The sequence below is a fragment of the Leopardus geoffroyi genome, chromosome C3 (genome assembly GCF_018350155.1).
Source record: "Leopardus geoffroyi isolate Oge1 chromosome C3, O.geoffroyi_Oge1_pat1.0, whole genome shotgun sequence".
NCBI classification, from domain to species: Eukaryota; Metazoa; Chordata; class Mammalia; order Carnivora; family Felidae; genus Leopardus; species Leopardus geoffroyi.
This window is the reverse complement of record NC_059338.1, coordinates 30529252-30551890: the sequence shown is the minus strand read 5'-3', so window position 1 is coordinate 30551890 and position 22639 is coordinate 30529252. Positions and strand designations below refer to the sequence as shown.

The 22639-nt window shown below is 46.4% G+C and overlaps 1 protein-coding gene across 5 annotated transcripts in view; it reads left to right on the top strand.

The window, feature by feature from the left end:
* The first annotated feature begins 524 nt into the window (after nucleotides 1-524).
* Nucleotides 525-22639, top strand: part of NR5A2 (nuclear receptor subfamily 5 group A member 2) — a 138047-nt gene continuing 115932 nt past the window's right edge. Inside the window, exons 1-5 of one of the 5 annotated variants that reach the window (XM_045456576.1) lie at nucleotides 525-731; nucleotides 12300-12437; nucleotides 16557-16675; nucleotides 18229-18370; nucleotides 20635-21281. In XM_045456576.1, coding sequence (XP_045312532.1) covers nucleotides 656-731; nucleotides 12300-12437; nucleotides 16557-16675; nucleotides 18229-18370; nucleotides 20635-21281 — 1122 coding nt within the window. In that variant the 5' untranslated portion in view covers nucleotides 525-655. Of the gene's footprint in view, nucleotides 732-12299; nucleotides 12438-15362; nucleotides 15545-15911; nucleotides 16155-16556; nucleotides 16676-18228; nucleotides 18371-20634; nucleotides 21282-22639 lie in introns of those variants that run through there. The other 4 variants (XM_045456577.1, XM_045456580.1, XM_045456578.1 and 1 more) reach the window with 4 other exon arrangements.

Here is a 22639-nt window from a genome sequence, read left to right as displayed (position 1 = left end):
TTTTAAAGTGTCAATCATATCTCTAGTCATCATTTAAAGAATTAATGTGTGCCAATGTTATCATCTAAAATGTATTTACAGAGGTCAGAAGAGCTACGTCTGTCCTCCTCTATGCAAAGAGGTGATGACATCAAGGGGGTATGTCACAAGCCTAAGTTCAGTTAGTAGATTTAAGTTGGTTTGGAGTTTTATCCACTAAGTATGATCTTCTGACCCCTCAGTTTTACAACTTTCCACTCTCTGTGCTGCATAGCACCTCTCCACTTCTGAGTTAATCATTTCTTTGCCATTATCTGCCAGGAGTTCTTATCTCTTTTGCTGTCACTTTATAACAGGGTCCTCTTATCAACCTGCATAGAGTCATGTGATCCATCCAAGCCTATCAAAAGTTTCCATTCTTCTGATTAGAAACCATCATGTAACTGGATACATGGTTTACAGCAGGCAACTAATGCTGGAAAAAGTACAGAGTCCAGGGAAAGACTTGCTTGTAACTTTCTGAATTCTTGGACCTTTTTTTTTTTTTTTTTTGCTATTTTTTTTTTTAACTTTCACTGAGGGTTACTGTAGTCTGATGTGTCCTCCTCAAGGCTACAAAAGCTATACTTTTTCTTATGCTCAATGATTTCTGCTTTAAACCAACGGACCACCTGTAATGTTACTAAGAATGTCTTCTAATTCAGATACTGGAAATTTACAGGATTCTCTAAAGCACGGACTTACACCTGTTGGTAAGTAGGAGTTGCTTTATATCATCCATTTATTATTTTGCTACTATATTAATTCATGTAATTTAATCTTATTGATGTATTTAGTATTATAAGTCATTGCTCCTCCTATTGTCTATTAAAAGCACATTAGCCCATGTATCACACATTTATCTTTCGTGAAATTCAAAAAAAGCAAATGGATATTTCAATATTTCTTATTATACCCACTGGTTTTGGATGCTCATCCATTATTCTGAAACAGTCAGAAACAAAAATGTATAATATATGTATTTCGTCACTAATATTTTCTGATAATTTCTAATCAGAGATAATAAGCTAAAATTTTAACAACTTGAAACAAGTTAACCATATGGAATCATCACTGATCAAACTTTAAAAAAAGCTTTCAAATACTGTAAAGTTTCAAGCCACACCACAGTATGGTGTCTCATTCATTGCAGATACTATAGAGAATCTTTTGTTTCTCTGACGAATAAAAGCCATGTAAATAGATACATATTTTAATATATTTAATAAATATATGTATATATACACACATACACCATCATTAGTTAAAGATTCGAATTTAAGGGTTACTGTCTGTTTTCCAAAATAATGAGCATGGCTTGTTTTTACAAACAGATGTAAATAAAGCTAATTTTCATTTTAAAAAAGAACAAAAAATACTGTTGTTACAGCAAGAATACATTCACTTAATCCTAAAAGTAAAGGACTAAAGGGAAGTGATTTCCAGTGGTGTGTAATTATTAGTCTGTTGGCAATCATGTCTTTCTTCCTTTCCCTTAGTTTTTGAAGGACCTGTTCCTTTTCTTGTAGCACTTTCTTAGGCTTTCGCACCGGAATTTCCCTGCGAATTCGCAGAGGCCTGTCATGAGCTCTGAGTTCCAGCTCCGCTGTAGAAGGCAAATCAAGGCTTGCTTGGGCTTTTCCTCTTTCTCCCTTGATAACCAGCTGACTCCCCTGACTGCAGTGATTGCTTTTTTTATGGGCCAACTACACCCTATAGTATATCAGTTGAGGAAATGGTTACCAAAAAAAAAAAAAAAAAGTTCTCTACTTGCGAAAAAGAAAACACGAGGGAGACAAGCAGAGTGCAACAGAGAATCAATTGCCCTGCAGATAAAAAGAAAATACGAGCGCAAGGAAGGAGGTGAAAGAGAAGCACAAACGGTTTCAAATCTTTTTCGCCCGGCAAAGGCGCCGCGACGCGCTAATGAGCCCTCGCAGGCAGCGGCGGGTTGGGCGTTCCGGGGGCTCTGGGCCGGGGGCTCGCGGCGAGAGCGCGCTCCAGCGGGGACGAGGGCGGCGCGCGTGCGGGGCGGGCCCGCGCTCCGGCCGCAGCTCGGGGCGCGCGCAGCCGGGACTGGTAGGCAGCGAGTTGAGAGGGCGTGGGGTCCCGAGGACACGTTCGGTTCTCCCCCTCCCCGTCCCCCCTCCACGGCGTCCTTCACACCCCTGGGGTGAATTAAAGAGGGTAACGTGGTAGAAGGAGACGCCTTGCATGTCTCTCTGCTACCGCGGAACTGTGTTTGTACCCACCGCACCGGGACTCACACCGCACCGGCTATGCTATGGAGCAGAGGCAGGTCCATCCTGCGCGTAGAGAACACCCGCAAGTCGGGATCAGCCGGGTTCCAGAGAGCCAGAACCTGCGGAATGTCTGGTCCGGGAGGGACTGCTAAAGACAGCCTCAAAAAAAAAAAAAAAAAAAAAAAAAAAAAGTACAGATGAAGTCGCTCAGCGAGTCTATCCCAACACCCTAACCCTCTCCAAGGCACTTCCGGGCGCCAGATCCCGGGATGACAAAATTCCAGTCAATTTTCCGGTAAAAGAAACCTCTTTCCGGATCTCGTTGGAAGCCACCGCCCCATCCCGGCCCACCCACTGTCCCTCCTCAATTCCCTGGTATTCCCAGGTAGCTGTGAGATGTCCCTGTGTGCAACATCCTAGACACTCAGAGGCGGCTCCTGGCACTGCGAATCCCATGTGTTCATGGGGTAGCCTCCAAGGAATACTGAGGGTCATTCCTGGGGTTCTTGGCTAGACAGGTCACCCAAAGAGCTGACAGGAAAGGGGGACAGTGTGAGCCATCAGACTAAACAGTTAGGGCTGACTGCAACCACGAAGGTGAGTGCCTCTTGGGTTGGATTCTGTCTGCCCAGGGCAGGCCCATTGAGAAGAACCCACAGGTGGAGCTCTAGAGAGTGTCAGGTCCTGGAGTAGCTTTGAGGTGGCAAATTGCAAGTTAGGGTAGGGATGAGAAGTGGTTCACAAAACTGAGGCCAAAGCATGTAGAGATCAGTCAAGATTTCCAACTTTACATTGATTCAGTTGTGTTGGACTAGAAAATGTGCCTCTGTTCATTAAAAAAGCTGTCTCTGGGGGTCCTAGCTGGGCATGACATTTGCCTTCTATGCACGCTGATGGCTACATGAAAATTGTGCATAGATGTCAGTACTTGTATAGAAAAGTAGATATAAGAGAATGTTGTTCCTTCTGCCTACCTGCGAGATAATCATTCAGTGTGGTGTAAGAGCAGCAGACTTGGGGATAGAACCAGATTGTTCCTTTTAAGTTAACTAGCTCTGGGACACTCTCTGGATTCTTGGTTTCTGACTTAGGTCCTTCTTCATTCTCCAAAATGGGGCAATTTTACTGATGATATGCAGTACTAATTTGAGAGAGAAAGATAGAGAAATGGAGAAAGAAAAAGTACTTGTCTATATCAACGAAAGAGCCAAATTTGCATGGTGGGAAACATGTCATATAACAAGTATTTATTGACTCTTCTGCAATGTGCTCAACATTATGCTTTGGTTTGTATTAAATTTATGTAATGCTTCAAATTAAGTGCATTTATGGAATATACATTTATGGAATACACATTTATTATTGTATATTATCCACAGGAAACTATGTCTTCATAGTGAGGGGTACATAACACACAATGCAAACAATATTAAGAAATGATATAAAGTTTGTTATCTAGTCTCCTTAGCACTCTTGGAGTCTGATTTTTTTCCAGCAATAACCTCCAGTTAGCTCTGTGCCCATAAGGGTCTCTCCAAGTAGGGGTCATGGAGTGGAAAATGAGATAGCCCATTATGTCACCCTAAAGTCTAGCCAGCTCTATTTGCAGTGCAGTTTAGAATGTCAGTCACTCAAACCCATGTTCTGATTCTTGCTGCTGGGCTTAGCCAGTTCCCTCGAGGAAGCTAAACCCTGGTGCCTCTTCTCTTTCCCTGCCTCAGCCCAACTCCAAAACAGTGCTTTCCCAAACTCTTTTTACTGGCCTTGATCGACAAGTTGTGACTGGAGCTAAAGTCACCTCTTTTAATAAACCAAGAGAGATTTATGGAGAAAGGGAGAACAGAGGCTTGGTAGTGCTTTTTTCCTTAGTTAATGCCTCCACCCAGACACAATGTCTAAGGTTATCTTGGCTTCAGCCTTGAACTTGAGATGAGCTAGCTGAAGGGCTCTGGGACAGACTCCCACCTGGAGGCCCAGCTTCCCCCAAGTACTTACGGGGAAGTTTGACACAGGGAGACAGTCAGACATCTTCCGGTCCTGGAGACCAGAACCTACCTCAGGATAAAGCTATTTCTTTGGGTTATACTTCCTCACTCTTCACCTTATTGGAACAAAAATTCTCTGAGAAATCCAGTTGGCTTTAAGGAACTTTGGGATTTTGGGGGCTTTGAGGTCTGGGGAGGTCCTAGGGAAGAATTGAAACATGACCAGAGTGGCTTTGAGAGATTAAGCCTGGGGGAACCCTGTGGACTGAACTTGAGCAGACAAATTAGCAAAGGCTGCCTCTTTTTTTAGTCTTTTGGGAAACTCTGATATATGTTTTTTTTTTGTGTGTGTAATAAGTAAGAAAAGACACAAGTTTAAACTCCAAATAATCTGAATACAGAGGAACATAAACAGTTTGGTGAGTTTTTTTTCTGGGAGTGTAATTAAGTCCCGGAGGACTGTGTCAAGCAGTGCAAGACAGTCAAGTTTAGCGAGTACCTCTTACTGAAAGGATCTTGTTTTTATTTTATTTTATGTTATTTAAAAAAATTTTTAAGTTTATTCCTTTATTCTGAGAAAGACAGACAGCATGAGCAGGAGAGGGGTAGAGAGAAAGTGGGAAGGAGAGAGAGAATCCCAAGCAGGCTCTGAACTATCAGTGCAGAGCCCAACGTGGGGCTCGAGCTCACAAAACCAAGAATTGGGTGCCCCTGGAAGGCCGTTATTTTTAATGGTTCTAAAATGGTTAGTGATTCCCTTCCTAGTGATTTTCCTTACAGAAAGATGAGTGTGGGTGAGTTTAGAAGAAAAGAGATAAATACAAAGGAGAACTGGTATTTATTAACAGCAGGATATGCTGCCCTGCTGGGACTGTCTCATCCAGGTGTAAAGTTTACTTTGTTAACCCTATTTTACTGATGACAACATTGAATCAGAAAGGTCTTGTGAGTCACCCAAGACCACTCGGCTTTGTCAGGAGAGTGAACCATAAACAGAACCCATGGATGTGATTCTGAAATCCATGCTCTTTCCTCCAAGTAGTGACTATTTGCCTTTGTTGATATAATGGAATGGAATGATGGTTGAAAATAATGTTGATCTACTCAGACTTTCTCTCCAAAGGCATTCTGGGATTAAGAAGACATTTGTAAATGGTTATTTATCTTCCTTTTCATTCCACAGTGGAAATCAGATTTAGATTCCAGTAGAATTCAGAAGGGTGGGACGGGAAGAGGTGTAGCGGGCAGGTTGGAAACAGCAGCCCAGGACCCTTGAGGGCAGAGCAAATCAGGGTGGGAAGGCACTTTGGATCTTGTATTCTGGGATTTCTTGAAAAGGATCTCTGGAGTTTGGATGGAGTTTTGCTTGCAATTTGGGGTGTATGCTGGCAACTTGCAGGGCTACTGACAGGGTGTAAGGGAATTGAGAGACAATTCAGAGCATCTATTTGTTAGAGAGTTAGTGGGTATGAGGAGGGCAGAGAAATCACTCAAATGAGGGACTGAGTTTTCAGAGAAAGGGACCTTTTTTTTCCACCCTGAGAAACCAACATCTGTTTTCTTATAAAGGGAGGAAATAGAGAACAAGATAGTTTAAGCACAGGCAGGCACGCACACACCCTTTTGAAAAACCACTTTTGACAAACCCCAGGGTGTCCCTAGTGAGACGCTGGTCCCACAACCGGCGCTATCATGTTTCACAGTAAATGCTGATTCCTTCCCCATGATGTGGACATCCGCGGCCTCAACCCCACCAAGCTCCACCTGTTCCACCAGCAGTCTATACATGATTGAAAAGAAAATAGGTCGGAACCCGCCATCAGGTCCCCGATGCATCTTCCCAGTTTCTAGACAAGAAACCTTGGAGGGAAGGAGAAAGAATTTGCCCCAAACCTTTGCGCTTGGCTGGCCACCACCTCTTCATCGCCAAAGTTGCCTTTAGGTTGGAGGAGCTGACATCCTCCCAAACCAGAGAACGACGGAACCTCCTAGACCCTAGCTCTTCCCATCCTTGGGGACCGTGAGCCAGAGGGTGAAGCTATCACCGCCAGTCCCGCCTTTCTAGCCCCTCGCTTTGTGTTCTGTCCCAGAGGGGCCCAAGTTGGTAGATAGACAGAGCTCTGCGCGGCCCGGTACGCTTTGATCTTAGAACGGAAACCTCTAGGTGGGGGCTTCCCTAAGGCAAGAACCTCGAGACTGCCCATCCCCGCGGCGCTGCGAGAGCAGAGGAATTCGCGAGCTCCGCGGAGCGCAATCCCTTCCCTCATGACACTTCCAGTCTGGTCGTATTCACCTGAATGGTAGCCCTGAATAATCTCGTGCTAAGGATTTAGTTCCTAGTCCGGGTTGAGGAGGGGGGGAGGGGACATGGGGAGTGGAATTGCAACGCAAATTCTCAGCTGGTTTCACTAAGCGCTCGGTGGCCTGCTGACGCCAGGATCGCCCTCGAGAACTGTCACTCCGAGTTCTGGTTTGTCCCGAGGAGGGACGGCGTGGTTCCGAGAGGGGACTCCCACTGTTTCGAGTTGGAGCTGACTCACATTTGCATTTCAATTACAGAGGAAGAGATAGATTAGATTGGACCACCTACCCAAGATTATTTCCCTAGCCAGCTCCTTTCTCAAGACCGGATCTCCCCGCCCACTTGGAGAAGGGCAAGGGCTATACCCAAGGCGGGATGCGCCCGGACCCCTGGGTTGGGGCAACAGCCGCCAAAGAAAATGAAGCCAAAACGTTCTAGATTAGCCTTTTTCCAGAGAGATGCGGATACCGATAATCCAGGCCAAACTCTCCAAAAACCTCACCTTTACTTCAGGACAAGGGTGGGATGTTGTTTGGAGGAGGGGCTGGGGGAACCTGGATTACTTGGATAATTGCTTCACCTTCTATTTTCCTCCTCAGTAAAGATGGGGCCATGGTATATTAAGATACTCCCATAGTGATTGTGAGTCAATCCCCATTTGCGGGTTACCCCAAACACACAAGTCTTTCCAGGGGTAGAATGTCTCAACTGATAGCAGTTTTTCCTCCTGCTCCAGGGCTGTGGTAGATGATGTCTTAAGTAGTTACTTACACTCGTAGCAGAAAGGGATCTTTTTTTTTTTTTTTTTTTTTAATGAGGCAGGACTTCTCACCTATTTAAGTTTGTTTTTTCAAAGTTCTGGCCAATACGGTGCTCCCCGGTAATTTGTGTGTCTATACTGAAATTTAACCCTGCTTATCTTACAACAAAGCGCTCCGGACGCCGGCGGGGGGGCGGGAGACTAGAGGCGGGGGCGAATAGCCCAGCCTCCAGAGCTCTGGAGCGGAACTCTGGAATTCTTTGCGAAACTTAATTTTCGGAGAAAGGCAAAAGTGGCTTCTGATGGGCTTGTTGAGTGGGAGGGGCGGAAAAGTTAGGCAGAGCCCGAGTTTTCAGTAGGCGGATAAACTTGCTTCTCTTTCCCCTCGGGCTATCCCGGCCACTTGGTGGAGACTTCCCGAAAAATATCTAGGCTGCTTCTGAGGCTGAAAAGCAGACACGTGCTACAAAAAAAAGTAATGATTCTGGTTCCTTAAAAACACCAAAAAGTAGAAATGGAGGAGACATCAAAAATTGTTTCCAAGAATGCAGATTTGAAAGTTTCGTGCGAGACTCGGTAGGTCATGCGAGGCTTCTCCCACCTAGGCGCGCGGGAGGGGTGGGTCTTCCACTTGGAAGAGCCCAGGAAAGTTGAACCAGTTCTAAAAAATCATGACATTTTCACTCCCTTTGCGGCCTGCAAGCGTTAAGCGCGCAGGGCTGGCATACAATTCTCAGGTCAGGTCAAGGGCAGGCTGTTCCCGGCGCGCTCTCTGAAATGCAGCGCGGAAGAGCGCACAAGTGGAGGCGGGGGAGGGGAGCGAGGCGGTTACATCCTCGCGGGTGGGGAGTGCGAGACCTCCTCAGCTACAGCCCGCCGGGTGAATGGGGCGCACGGCCCCGTAACGCTGAGCCTGGATAAAATATGCCAGGACTGCGCTCCTCGGGCTCATCAAGGCTGCGCCGGAGCCTCCCCGAGCCATCATCCTTTGTAATTGCAACCGTCAATCAACGCTTTAAGACAAAGTCAGAACCGGGAAGGACGAGCCCTGGAGACCAGTCTCGTCGGAAAGAAGGTGGAGGCGTGGGGGAAGTGAGGGGAAAGGGGAGAGAAGTTTGTCAGAAGTTGGCAAAGGAATGGAGGGGAGAAATTGTGAATCCGCACCGTAGCTAAAGCCGGAACGGTCTCCCCCGGTCTCCCGGCCTCTGGTCTGTGGTCTCCGGCACCACTTGTTTCCCGCCAGATGGGGTGGATTCTTGAATGTGCATCCACTGAGAGGCAGGGGGGCAGTAGGTTAGACGTTCCTGGCGGAGGATGGGATGCATCTGCCCGCCTGCGGGCGTTTTAGCATTCCAAGTCGATCGATGTGTCTGTCCGTCAGTCCAGACCACCACCAGCATCAACGTTTAGACCACACAGGCCCTGTTGCCCTACTCCCATCACAGCCGCCTCCCCTTCCCGCGTCCACTTGGCTCTCCTTCCTCACTGCTGCCTCTGCAACCTAGAACCATCTTCAGGTAACCGATCCGAGGCACCGTGGGCGGCCGGGCTCCTCCTCTTCCAGCTATCCTTCCGAGAGGGTGTTCTGGCCCAGGATCGACCCAGGCCGATCCCAGGTCACAGGGCAAGCGGGTCCGGGGCTCCAGTGTGGGCCCCTGCCCAGCGGAATTGAAGGGTCAAGGGACCAGATCGTTCGGAACCAGGGAACTCAGGGGGTTTGGAAAGGATGCACTTGCAGGGCAGAAATGAGCGTGATGTGGGAAGCCTGGTGCCGCCGCCCCACCCTCTGCGTCTGCCCCAGGGCTGGGGGCTCTGCCGCTCCCCTAAAGCCCTAACGAAACGACCCGGGGAAAGGTGAGTGTGCCCTCGGGTCTCTGACATGAACCAATTCCAGTGGAAGACTTCCCCGTTGTCCACCGCCGGCAGGGGTTTCGACGTCCCGGATGGGGATCTGGATATGGTTGACCCTAGGGAACTCTTCTCTTCCTGGAGCAGGAGGGAGGCCTGGGACACCGAAGTTTTCTCTCTGCTTGAGACCTGCTATTTAGGTGCCCTTTCCGTTCGGGGGGGGAAAAGCTGTGAGCCTGGAGAAGAACTTCAAAGCAAGGCGAAGCACCTTGGATCTTTCTTCTGTGATACAACTGCGGATTTTTTTTTAAGGGTGGTTTTTTGAAACCTTGTCTGCAGCCCCTATTTCCCCACCATTGCCCCCTCTGATTTTGGGAGGAGAGAAATGAATGCCAACTGCTCCTTTGTCACCATCACTCCTGGTTTGGGGTGTGAGGCAAGGGCAGACTGGCCTGGACTGAAAAGGCGCTAGGGTGGTCTTGGCAAGCCCCTTCTGGGGCTCAAGCTGGGTTATGAATGTGATCACAAAGTTTTCCTTGGCTAGGTCAAGGCTCTGCCTCAAGTGCAGGCAAGCACTTTTGCCATGCTACAAATATATGGTCCTGTCAGACCCCCTTTCTACTTCTTTCAAACTCTCCCAACCTCTTCCTCCAGCTCTACCAATCAGAGGACCTTCCCTCACCCTGGAAGCTCCCCCTGAGGACCAAGAGTCTGGAGTCCCCCCAAAGCTGCCAGCCTGGTATTTGCAAAGTGCTACATAAGTGCCCCCATGAGCTCTTTGACTGTAGTGAGAGGAGGCTGTTCCTAGATTAAGACTTTGGAATAAACTGATTTTCAAAGTTCATCCGAATCCACAAAGCACTGCAAGAACTGAGTTGAGCCCTGAGACAACTCCTTTCCTTTTCTGAACTGTGTGTATGTGTGTGTATATATTCTATATATAATGTATATACTTAAGCCACAAAACTTATTTGATTTACAATGATATTTAAAAACAATTAGTAATATTGAAAATGAATTGACAGTGTTAGTTGATGCTGCCCTGGAAATCTGATCATCTTAAGGGTCGCTCATTTTGGCAACTACATCCCACTGCCCTTTACAAACTAGTGGCTGGTCCCCCTCCCCCCAAGTTTAAACATTTTTATGAAATTTGGTGCTACAAAACTGAGATTTAAATAAGCTAGATTCTGAATATACATTGAAGAAGAACAAAATGACCAAAAAAAAAAAAAAAGAATTAGAGAGCCAATAGTACCTGAATTACCAGGCGTGGGTGAGTGATGAACAACCCGCTTCATATAAAAGTGTAGATTAATCATGGGGATGATTGGAGTGTTATTCAATTCATCAAATACTGGCCTGGGCAGTTTGAGTGTGTGATCTCTATGCCATTCAAATAGAATAAATTCAGATCTTTTGAGATTCAAATTCACCCCCTTGCGGGAGGACTCTGATAATTACCCAGTCTCACAGCAGACACTGAATATGAGGCATTTCATATGCTGTCACGAGGCTGGAAAAAATGTTTTTTCATCTTGTTGGGATGAGATCTGAAAACTTTGAAGATGTGGCTGGGCTGGTGGCCGAAGAGCTTGCATAACAGATGGTTCTTTAAAACTTTATTAAAGTGCTGGGCCTCTGGGCCTCATGTGGATTGTCCTACCAGAGACACCAGAATGAAAAAGAAAAGCCTAGTCCGATCGTTGCTTTCTGCTTGGAAACACAGTGCCCTAAAATTTAGGAAGTCTGCCGCCAATGTAATCTTAGTCTGGAGGGGGTGGGGTGTTTATAAATGAGTGAAGGACCCGGTAAAGAGCGGGGGAAACAGGGATAGCTGTTCCTCCATTGCCGGCGAGTGGGCGAACTCTCGGCGAGATGGGTCTCCTCGGTGAGCCGGGACACTCGGCCACGGCAGGACTCCTGGGGCCCATGGTGGGGCCTTTTCGGACTGAATACCGATGGGCAATGAAGCCGGGAGACCCTTGAGAGCAGGCCAGCTCTTCTGAGAAGAGCGGTCAACTGAATTCAACATCTCTTTTCTCCTTTAAGTTGTTTAAATGGGTGTTTAACTCCCCCTCCAGCCCCCGACCCGATATTCGCGCGGGGACACACACGCACACTCACACACTCCCGCGTCCCTTCTGGTTTCCCCTCAGCTCGCAGAAATAAATCGCCGCCCTAGCCTCCCGTCCTTCGCCGCTGCGCTCAGACAGAGGTCGCTTCCCACTAGCTGTAAGACCCGGCAGCATTCACATCCCCCGCCCCAGGTCAGGGTGGGGTGGGAGGGGGTTAAGGCGGGGTGGTGAGGTTGGGGCAGGCGAGGGGACTGGAGCTCGCGCCTCATCCTCATTGGCTGGCGGCTGGTGTCCGACCGAGTCCGGAACCCGCGTCCCCATTCACTGTCATCACCCCTCATCCCAGCCTTCCCCTTACCCCCGTCCTACTTACCTCCCCTCTCCTCCTCATCTTCCCCCTTTCCTTCCCAGCACCGTCACCCTCGGGGCTGGAAGGGCTGCTCTCGGACACGCGAGAGGAGTAAACGAGGCAGGAGAGGGGGGTTGTAACTTCACAACTCCACACTTGTGATAGTCAGCGAGAGGGAAGCAGAGACAGGGGAAGGGGCGGAGAGGAGGGGAGAGAGAAGTGAAGCGAGAGAGAGGGAGAGGGGGAGAGAGAGAGAGAGAGAGAGAGAGAGAGAGACCCCTGCCGATCTTGAGCCAGAGGGCGGGTGGAGGGAGGGGTAGAAGTCGCCCGAGCCGTCCGGGAGCAGCGGCAGCGGCACCGCCGCGGCGGCAGCAGCAGCTCGGCGGCCGCCTCCGCTGCCCGCCCGGAGCTCGGCCGCGCACGGATCCGCGCCCCGGGCAGCTGCGCCTTCGCCGCCGCCGCCGCCGCCGCCGCCGCCCTAGCCGAGCCAAAGCCAGGCGCGTGGACGTAGTCTTCGCCGCGTCTCGTAGCCCGCCATCTCCTCCCAGCAGCTTGGGGTCGGCTCCGGAGTTGCGAGACTGGACGGGGCTCAGGGGTCCTGACCCGCAGCCCCGGAGGAGGCGGAGGCACGCTCCTGCGAGCGGGTGGGTGAGCCAGCACCCCAGCCGCCCCTCCCTCCTTTCCGCCGGAGTTGAATCTGTGCTGCCCGTGTCCAGGTGCTGGGCTTCCGGACGGACGCGGACCCCCTCTCCCCGCCCGCGGCCGCCTTGTCATGCTGCCCAAAGTGGAGACGGAAGCCCTGGGACTGGCTCGATCGCATGGGGAACAGGGGCAGATGCCGGAAAACATGCAAGGTAAGGAGGCGCTGCGCGGCGCTCGGGTTCCCGCGGCCACACCGCCCCCGGGCTCGCCCTGAGGGCTTCAGCCGCCCACCCCTCGCGGGCGCCGGAGCAGCCCTGCGGGGCGCTCGCCGCTGCCGGGCTGTGGGGCCGCGCGCGGGCGGCAGGCCCCCTCCCGAGGGGCAGGCATAAAAGTTTATGGCTCTTGAACAATGCGGGGCGGAGGTTTTCCAAGCAATGCCTAATTGGCCGCTTCTAATTAAGAAAAGAGAGGTTTCAAGCTCTATGGCAACCCGAGGGGGGCAGCTTCAGGCTAAAGATACTTCAGAATAATAAGATCATTCTAAGAAATGAAATGCCTCACTGGAAACCGGAGCGGGTTCTCGGTCATTGGAATCGGTGGGAACTTTAATCAATGCTCGTGTGTGGAGGAAGAACACCCTGCTTAGCAAAGTCAGCTACAAAGAGAGGAGGCTCCGGGAAAGCTGGTCTTGGCGGCGTTAGAATGTATGTTGGGCACCCCCAAAAGCCCAGGGGGACACTGCGAACTGGCTCTAATTTGGACAACTTCAGAACCGCAGACAGAACTGAAGAAATCCAAAATTATCCCACCCCCATCCTCTGCGCGGGTATTGCCGAGTTAGTTGAGGGAACGGGGCACCGGTTTAGCATAATGCCTCTTCTATAGTCCCAGCGCTGGGAATGTGGAAGCCCGGCTTGTTTTCTTACCTCTTGATTGCTAACAACAAAAAAAGCAAACCCTGCTGGCTATATTTTCGCCGCATTCCAAATAGCGACTCTAGATGTGGTTGTATTAAGCCCTTCAGAAGTTTATCGCAGTTGCCCTGGGCCGGGGAGGGAACAATGCTAGGAAAAGTCACCGGTGCTCTTCCATCCTCGCCCCTTCCCGCGCGCAGGATGTGCGGGCAGGCGGGCCTGTGATCCCGGAACGCTTCCTGCCATCCCCTTGAGCGAACTTGAAAGCGCCGGGGAAGTGTTGGGAGCAGAGTTGGAGCAGAGTTTGGGGTTGGTGCACGCCGCGGTGCGGGATCGGCGGCGCGCCTGCCGCGCTCGGGCCCAGGGCCCCTGATGTCTCCCTCCGGGACTGGGGAAAGAGGGTGGCGGCTACGCGTGCGTTGTGCCTGTGGATCGGTTACCTCTCCGTGATGCTGGGGTCTCTCCAAGCCTCCAGGAAGGGCTGTGGACGTCCCCTGGGGGCTGCGGCCCCTGAGACTAACTTGAGGGTTGGGTGCTGGAGGAACCCGGTTGGCCCAAAGAGGCATTGGCGCTCGTACCTGGGAGTCCCGCCAAGTCGGGGCGTCGGGGACGCGGCGCCGTGAGCGGGATCCCGGAACCCTCCGCCTCTAGCTGCGGAGAGGGAGTGCCCTTTGGGCGCCCGTGAGGCCACCGCGATCTTAGGTCCAAAAGGAAAGTTTCTGCCCCTCGTTCAGGCGCGCGCGTTTCAGAAAGACTAGGGAAAAGACGCTCAGGGAAACGCTGGATCAAGAAGTAGGGGAGGCAAGAATAAGGGTTTAGGGGGCGGGGGAGATGCGAGGGAAATGCCACTGTAGTATTCCTTTTAAAGTTCGGGAGGGGCGTTCTTGACACGACCTACTGTCCCAAAGCAGAAAGTTAGACTTCCATTGTGCACAGGTCTCAGGAGAAGCCGCCGGCCGCTCGCTCAGCTTTGGGTTCGAAAACATCGTGGGAAGGGTCAGGGCACGACTTCCTCTATGCCACTCGGCCTGCACCTCGAGGGAAGTCCCTGGGGATGGGGACCCCTTTCCCTTGCTTGCTCTGGGCTCAGCCGGGGACGCGCCCTGGTCCTACCAGAAAGACTCGCCACTAGGTTTCGGGACAGCTTACTATGGAGGGATTTATTCGCGTGCCTCTCTTCGGCCCTAGCTTTCCAAGGCCCCACGGCCCTCTCTACTTTCTAAAGACAGGGACTTCTTTGCCCCAACGGATTCCGTTCTCCGAAAGCCTACTTGGGTACGGCACCTGGGACACTCTGAAAGATGCCCGGGTCCCGCACAGCAGCGACTGGCTACCCACAAGGCCTCTGTCTTTGTCCGAGAGGGTCCCCATTCCCAGCCCTGGTCTTTTGGCGTTGGATCCCCGAGGTGGGCACCGAATCCTCCTGCAAACGGTTGCCTCGCTGTGCCTCTTAGGTGCGAAATTAGAGTTTACTTTTTTGGGAGAAGGGGAGGTAGAGAAGAACACACTTGGTAAAGTACAGTTTTTCCCGTCCCGAAAACACGCCGCAGGACAATAGTTACGAGTTTTGGAAGAGATGGGGGCTATAAACAAACTTAAACCCTCAGTTTCCCCAAACCCCCAGCTTCCCAAAGCCCGAGCGCGGACCTCTTAGGGTTGGCGCCACTAGGAGGACTGCGCTTAGCGTCTCTACTTCTACTTCACGGAGCTCAAGGCGCCTGCTTCTACGCGAACATCTTTTCCCGGGACCCCACCCCCACCCCCAAACTCTGGCTAACTCACTCCGGTTTAAGCCCCAGGCCAGGGCTCTGTGTCTCGGGAAGAGACGTCTCAACTCAGCTGGTCGGTCCTCGGCCCTCAGCCTCGAAGTGGTGCAAGTGACCTCACCTCCCCACGGCCCTTTCCGGAGGCCTGCAGAATCCGTAAAGAAACAACAACAACAAAAAAAACAAAACAAAACAAAACAAAAAAACCCACTTTATTTTAAAAAGATAAAAAGGAAAAGAACGAGTCCTTGGCGAAGAGGCCACATTATCGTGATGGAGTGGCCGGGAACTTTGGGGATGCAGTGGGAGCTATTTCTCTTTCCGTTTTGGTAAACAAATCAAAGGAAACTTTTGTCCGGCCGTCGGTTCCCCCATCTCCCCCCCCCCCCCCCCGCCCCGCCCCCTGCAAACGCCACTGATTAACTTAAACTCGAATCTGCATTTGTGCGCCTGTGTGTCGCCGAGCAAGAGTTGGGCAAGGGGCGAAAAGGACAGCGCGCCCCGGGGTTTCACAGGAAGGTGCCCGGGAGGGGTACAGCTGGTGGCTGGGCTGCGCGGACCTGCCCCTTAGCACCGATACCCGCCGCGTCGCCCTCCGAGACCTGCCCCCGAGTGAGTCTCAGGAAGGGACTAGATCAGGTATCATCTGGGGTCTCCTGGCCACTGTCCTTCCTGTGCATAGTTTATCCATCTTTTAGCTGCGATGACGCCTTCGCAGGGGCTAAGTCCGGCGGAAGGCGGTTACTCGATCCCCGCAGTGAGCCGCTTGTAGCCGCGGCCTGATTTCTGTTTAACTTTAACCGGGCAATCTCAAGGTGTTTATATTTTGCAATGATTATCGGAAACATGTGAAGTTTTATCGCAGGACTTTAATACTTGGGGACGAAACCAAACCCTCCTGTGTATCTTTTCTTTTCTTTTTTTTTTTCCCCCTCCCATCCGGGCGTCCTCCCTCTTTTCCTTCTTTATTTTAACAGGACGTTTTCGAATGTGAAGAGACTAAAGTATCCAGAACAGGAGCCCTGTCGATAAGTAACTGAATGTTTCAATTAGTCTAACAGATTCGAACGTACAGCCGCAGGCTGTTAAAAGTGGGGGCTGCTGCTGGAAAGCTGTTTCTGGGGCTTCAGGTTCTCGGTCAAGTGTTTGCAAATCGGCAGTTGCTATCCTGATAAGCGCTGTGTACTTGCAGCAAACTTACTCCAAGAGTGCGAGAATGCGAGGGCTTGCTTCTCTTCCTTAGGCAAAGGTGACATTTTGGATCTTAACTTTAGAAGGTTGAAAAGAAGTTCTAAATGGTTACTTTCTGCAATTCATGTTTCTTTTCTGATTTGTTGTTTTGCAGTTATGACCTATGTGTTCAACAGCGGTCAGTTTAAAATTCTTAACAAAAGAAGTTGGAAATCTTTTTAAGTTAAAAAAATAGGAAGTGCATGCTCGTTGAGTCCTAAAGATGTTTTGCTTTCATTGTATAAAACTATTTTTTAAGTATAGCAAGATAAAATATTATATATATAATATATATATTATATATATAATATTTTACCTGTGATATTTGCCCACTGATCACCAAAATGCTTTTCACTGCAGGATTAAAACCTACATAGTAAATTAATTAGATATGTATACACATTTCTTTTTCTTGTTTCAGTGTCTCAGTTTAAAATGGTGAATTACTCTTATGATGAAGATCTTGAAGAACTCTGTCCGGTGTGTGGAGACAAAGTGTCTGGATACCATTATGGGCTCCTCACCTGTGAAAGCTGCAAGGTTTGCCTCCACGTTGCTACCTGATAAATATAATGTTTAAATCCAAAATAAACCATTGGATTACTTTTTAAAGCTAAATGGAGGCTGTCTTTTATAGACTCAATTAAAAATGAGAGAGTTAGTCCTGGGGAGATGATTCTTTGAAATATGTGTTTGATTTAATTCCAAAGGCTAAAAAAATTTATGCTGTTTAGAAAACTTTGCCCGTCTCATGGCTTTAAAATATTTTATTGTAGTAAAGTGATGTATCTGTAGAAAGACTTCTATTTCTAACAGTCCTAAATATTGATTTTGCTTGACTTATATATATTTAAAGCATCGTTGTTCTTGAGAGGGAACATGACAAAGTATTTCCCAAATATATTTTAACTTCAGAGTATTCTGTGCTGCAAGTCTAAACATTTTTTATCCACAGATAAAAGTCTAAATTCTCAACTGCATGATTTCATCCTGATTTATTCCAAAAACAATTTTGAAGATTTTTTTAAAAATTTGTATCATAAAGGGTAAGAAAGCACATCTTAGTTTATAGTAGAATGGCATTCATAAATAAGTCATATGACCTATTTAAATGCAAGAAGTTTTAATATCTAAAATGTACTAAATTTTTCCTATTACTATCAACCATACATCAAGAATTTCTCCCAGACCTTTTTGATATAGTCCCAGTCCATTTGATACTATTTGCTATTTCTCAACATTTTTTAAAGCAGAAAGCTTAGTACAAATACTTAAACCACTGCCAGGAAAATCCCTTCATTCTCTATAACAAAGTAAGATTGTTCCACTTTATAGCTAGTAAGATAAACATAAAGAGTATACCATCCTGGTAAAGCTGTTATTATATTATAAAGCTACAAAATTTGTTTTGATGAATTCTTTTGGGTGAAATAGAAGAAAAACACACTGTGCTAAAATTCAGCTCTCTGCTATACATTTTTTCTTTTCCATCAGTTTCACTTTTTTTTTTTATTATTACAGAGTTCCCCAACTTGAATGTATTTCAATGGAATTATGAACATTTTCCCATTTTACTCTTTAAATCCTCTTGCTCTCGACAGTCTAGTGCTGACATTTGTAAAAAAAAAAAAAAAAAAAAAAAAAAAATCTGGGGTGTTTTGCTGTTCAGTTTTTCCAATGGTATTTTATAATAATTTGCCACTAAAATCTATCAGGCTGCTTACAAACGGTGCAGAGCTCCATGAGTACCTTATCTGGAATATGAGGTTAATAAGAAAACAGATTTTTTTTGAAATTACTGGTCAATATGGAATGTATTTTTCTCCGTCTGTTGAGATGAAATGGTGTATATCCAAATCTCCCCAAGATTTGATGTTATTCTAGGAATATAACTTTAGTGCCAGAAAAATCTCCACTTTGGCCCAGCACTGTTTTGGAGGGTTGATCTTGTTAAAATGTAGAACAAACCACAGAACCACGGAAAGGCTCATTGGTTCAATGAAAAGATTTATTGGTGATTTCCTTAAAATGAAACAATGGACGAGACGGGTGTTAGATTTATACTGTGCCTTACTATTTTCTCTGTCTTATAGGGGTTTTTTAAGCGAACAGTCCAAAATAATAAAAGGTACACATGTATAGAAAACCAGAACTGCCAAATTGATAAAACACAGAGAAAGCGTTGTCCTTACTGTCGATTTCAAAAATGTCTAAGTGTTGGAATGAAGCTAGAAGGTAAGTTTCTTCTAAAGACTACTATTGCCTGTTAAAACTCTCCAAGGACATAAGATTTAAAATAACATTGTACTTATAATATGGTAACATTATTCTCTTAGTCTTCTAACACCATGGACAATAATGTAAGATCTTTTTATGTTTCATCAGCAGAACATTCCAAGTCTCATTTAAATACTGGTGAAATCTACCAGGAAAAAATTTCAGTCTTGGAGTCCCCCCTCCCCCTTTTCTTTTAATTTTTAGTTTGGGGAGCAGATGCACCTGACACTAAAGAGGCCAGGTGAGATGAAAACAGGACTGTGATTGAAATGAGAACAAATTTTAAAATTTGCAAAAATTAAAAAAAATGTATTGTCAGTTTTCAAGTCAGGATAACTTAGTAAAAGCCTGATTTTAATCTTTTAAATTGTTTAATTGTCATAATTGTTACTATTAACTTCGTGACTCCTGAGCAAGAGTCAAAGCTAATTTAACTGTGAAATGGAGTTGCTCATAGAGAGTGCAAGTTTTGATGGTGTAGGAAAACACGTTCCTTTTTCTTTTTTCTTTTTTGTAAGATAACCATCAAGTCTGCAAAATGAAGGTGGAAAGTAGGAAACGTGAAAAATGATGAACTATTAAATCAGTAGCATTGGTTTGACAGGAACAAGAGAGTGGTTCCCCAAAAGCCATGTTAAACTATGTCGAAAGAGTAGAACCTGGTACTTACAATGTACAGATTGGCAGGGAGTAAAGTTAATGTGTGACCACTGTAAATAATTTGGTGCATGGACTCTCATGGTGTGTTGCTGTTTTTCAGCCTCCAGCCTACTGACTGTCCACAGATTAACTACAGTGCAAAGAAAGTAATAATAAGGCATGCCGGTCACTGTTCAGTGCCAGATACAAGAATGCATTTTATTTGATCAGTGAGGCACAGGCTACTTTTGTTTGGAGCTTTTCTGTTATGTGGCACTCACACTTGATAGAAATATTCAGAAGATTTCGAATAAATCTTCTGAATCGCTAACAGATTCCTTCCCAATAGAAGTAGCCACTTTGGTTATCATGAGAACTGTTAACTCTGTATTGTTTTTAAGAAGAGATTGGGAAAGAGATCGAGAAAGAAATGCTCATTCATTTCTTTATTACCAATCACGTTTTTATTTTCCAGACAGCAAAATACTGTGGGAGATGTTTACTCTAGTATGAGACTCAAAAGATAAAATGTCAAAAATCAAATGTTGTGATTTCATATGATATCATTTGATTTCTTCTTTTTTTAATGAAAGGAAAAAGTTGCGTTTCTTTACCTTAAAAAGTGTGCCTTATTAACTGTAAGTCACTTGTGGGGCTGAGGTCTACTTCCTTAACAGTGATGTGAAATAGTTGAATATTCAATAAATTATCACCCAGATGAAAAACTCTCTGTTATCTTGTGCAATATTCTGGATACCTTGCATTCACAATAAATTTTTAATGCCACACTAATCCTAAGATAAAAAGCTCAAAAACTTAACCTCCAGCAATTTCAACATGTCAGAAGCTGTCAGAGGTCGCTGGTTTCTGTCTAATTGCCATTGGCCACTATGGGCTTGGAGAGAACTGCTAACTCACTTATTAGACGTGGTCCCAGACTCCACACAGCACTGTGATGGTGGACTGTCTTGACAGCTTCTGAAATGAATTTGCTTTAATTATGTCCAGTTCTGCCTAAATTAAAAACAATAACTGGTGGTTATCTGATGTGTGCTCATCAAGTCCAGGTGAAAATGATTTTCCAGGAAAAGCATGTACCCAATCCTTTTGCAGCAAATTAGTCAAAATGGCTTTGAGGGAGGAAGATAGTCTAAGGGAAAACATTCACAATTTAGTCCAGAAATGGGTTATTTGATTTTTTAATTTTTCCTCTTAGCAGTTTGGGTTTCTGTAAAGAGAATTCTGACACAACAGGCATAATACTCTTTCTTAGCAATCTGAAGGATCCCCTGTGTGTAGCAAAAATTATGAAATCTTTTCAGTCCACCAAAGGGTTAATAGTAATAGGTTCCTATGTATCCAAAATATTTTTTTTTTTGATGACAAACACTTAGAGGAGAGAATTCATAAATAAGGAAGACATGGTTTTGGGGGGGAACCTTTGAGAGGTATGGTGTGAAACAACCACACACATAACACTTCTGGACAATTTTCAACATTTCTAGATACCTGGAGATCCAGAGAATGATAATGATTTCCATCTTATTTATACCCTTACTCCTTTTTTTTTTATTTTCCTACAGCGGTAAGGGCTGACCGAATGCGCGGGGGAAGGAATAAATTTGGGCCAATGTACAAGAGAGACAGGGCCCTAAAGCAACAGAAAAAAGCCCTCATCCGAGCCAATGGACTTAAGCTAGAAGCCATGTCTCAGGTGATCCAAGCAATGCCCTCTGAGCTCACCATCTCTTCTGCAATTCAGAACATCCATTCTGCCTCCAAAGGCCTACCTCTGAACCACGCTGCCTTGCCTCCCACAGACTATGACAGAAGTCCCTTTGTAACCTCCCCCATTAGCATGACAATGCCACCTCATGGCAGCCTGCAAGGTTACCAAACATACAGTCACTTTCCTAGCCGGGCCATCAAGTCTGAGTATCCAGACCCCTACACCAGCTCACCGGAGTCGATCATGGGCTATTCCTACATGGATAGTTACCAGACAAGCTCCCCGGCAAGCATCCCACATCTGATACTGGAACTTCTGAAGTGTGAGCCAGATGAGCCTCAAGTCCAGGCCAAAATCATGGCCTATTTGCAGCAAGAGCAAGCTAATCGAAGCAAGCATGAAAAGCTGAGCACGTTTGGGCTTATGTGCAAAATGGCTGATCAAACCCTCTTCTCCATTGTTGAGTGGGCCAGGAGTAGTATCTTCTTCAGAGAACTTAAGGTATGTCATCAGCTATTACAGCTTACAGCCCTTTCAAGAGAGACCTAACTCTGTTCCTAATTAATATATTCGTGGTGCTGAACATACTTTTTCCTTACTTTTCTTCTTTGTATGATTTACAGAGTAGAAGAATCTTATGACCTTGATTTCAGGACTATCACAGCTTAAGTTTATGGGGCTTTTATTCTATGTAGCTCTTAGTCTAGGGGGATGGCATTTCATGTAAACTATAGGAAATTTTTTTTTTCCTGAATAGTAGAATGTCTTTATTCCCTCTAACTCAGATGGTTTATGGCTATAAAATTTAAGTCAACGTGAACCAGTACCTAGTGAACTTCTTAAAAATTATCAAGTAAAAAAGCTGTAGTATATTGGTGCCAATTTAAAAGAAAAAATACCAAAATTTAGTTGTGTTTAGACCCTAAAGAGTGAAAATGATACCACCAGTTAGTAGTGTAAAATGGGTTTTTACTACCTGTTTACCTTGACATTAGGTGGGTAAAGCCTTTGTTTTCTGAGCAGATTCCAATAGGATGTTTACTGTCATTGGATGGGGATTGGGCAAATGGTGAGTGCTAGTCTACTTGGCTCAGGTTTTAGTTCTCATAATCTATGCCTCTCTTTGATTTTAATGGATTGCTACATTGTAAACACGGTACTTGTTTGTATAAGGATCTCTGTTTAACTACATAATTATTTTATTTCCTGAAACTTAAGACTGAATTAATATGGGAAAGTGCTATAGAAGTTTGGAATCTAAGAGTACCTCCCATAGCACACATGGTCGTCAGTGGTTTCATTCTCTGTTCCAAGAGCAGAAGTGAATCCTGGATTTGATTTCTCAGTGTATCTGTTACAAAACCAATTTCTTCCTTTTACTGTCACAGGAGTAGATGAGGCTGCTAGACATCTGTGGCTTCTGATCACCTAGGACTTTTGGAGGAGATTTAAAACTCTTGAGGAGGACAGTACAAAGCAGACCTTTAATGTAAAGGGTGGCCATTAAAAACTGTCTGTCTAGATGGACTAGGGAATATGGAAGCTGTGTGCAAATGGAAGATGGTGCTTTTCATAGCAGATGTCCTTAAGCACTGATTTGTACTGGGAAACAAAAGTTATCTGAACAGATCCAAACAAGTTGGTAGAATGCTACCACAATGCTGTTGAGACTGTCCACCTGTCCAGCTCTTTACTCTCTTGTCCTTTATCTTTCCATTTAAAGATGGCTTGAAGGTGGAGATAGATACTAGACTGCAGAGACGACAAGCAGAAAGTATTGAGTTAGCTCGTCAGGCCAGATGTTTTCCGAGTATGTAACCACCTTGTGATAATCAAAGTGTTTTTCATTAAAAACAAAA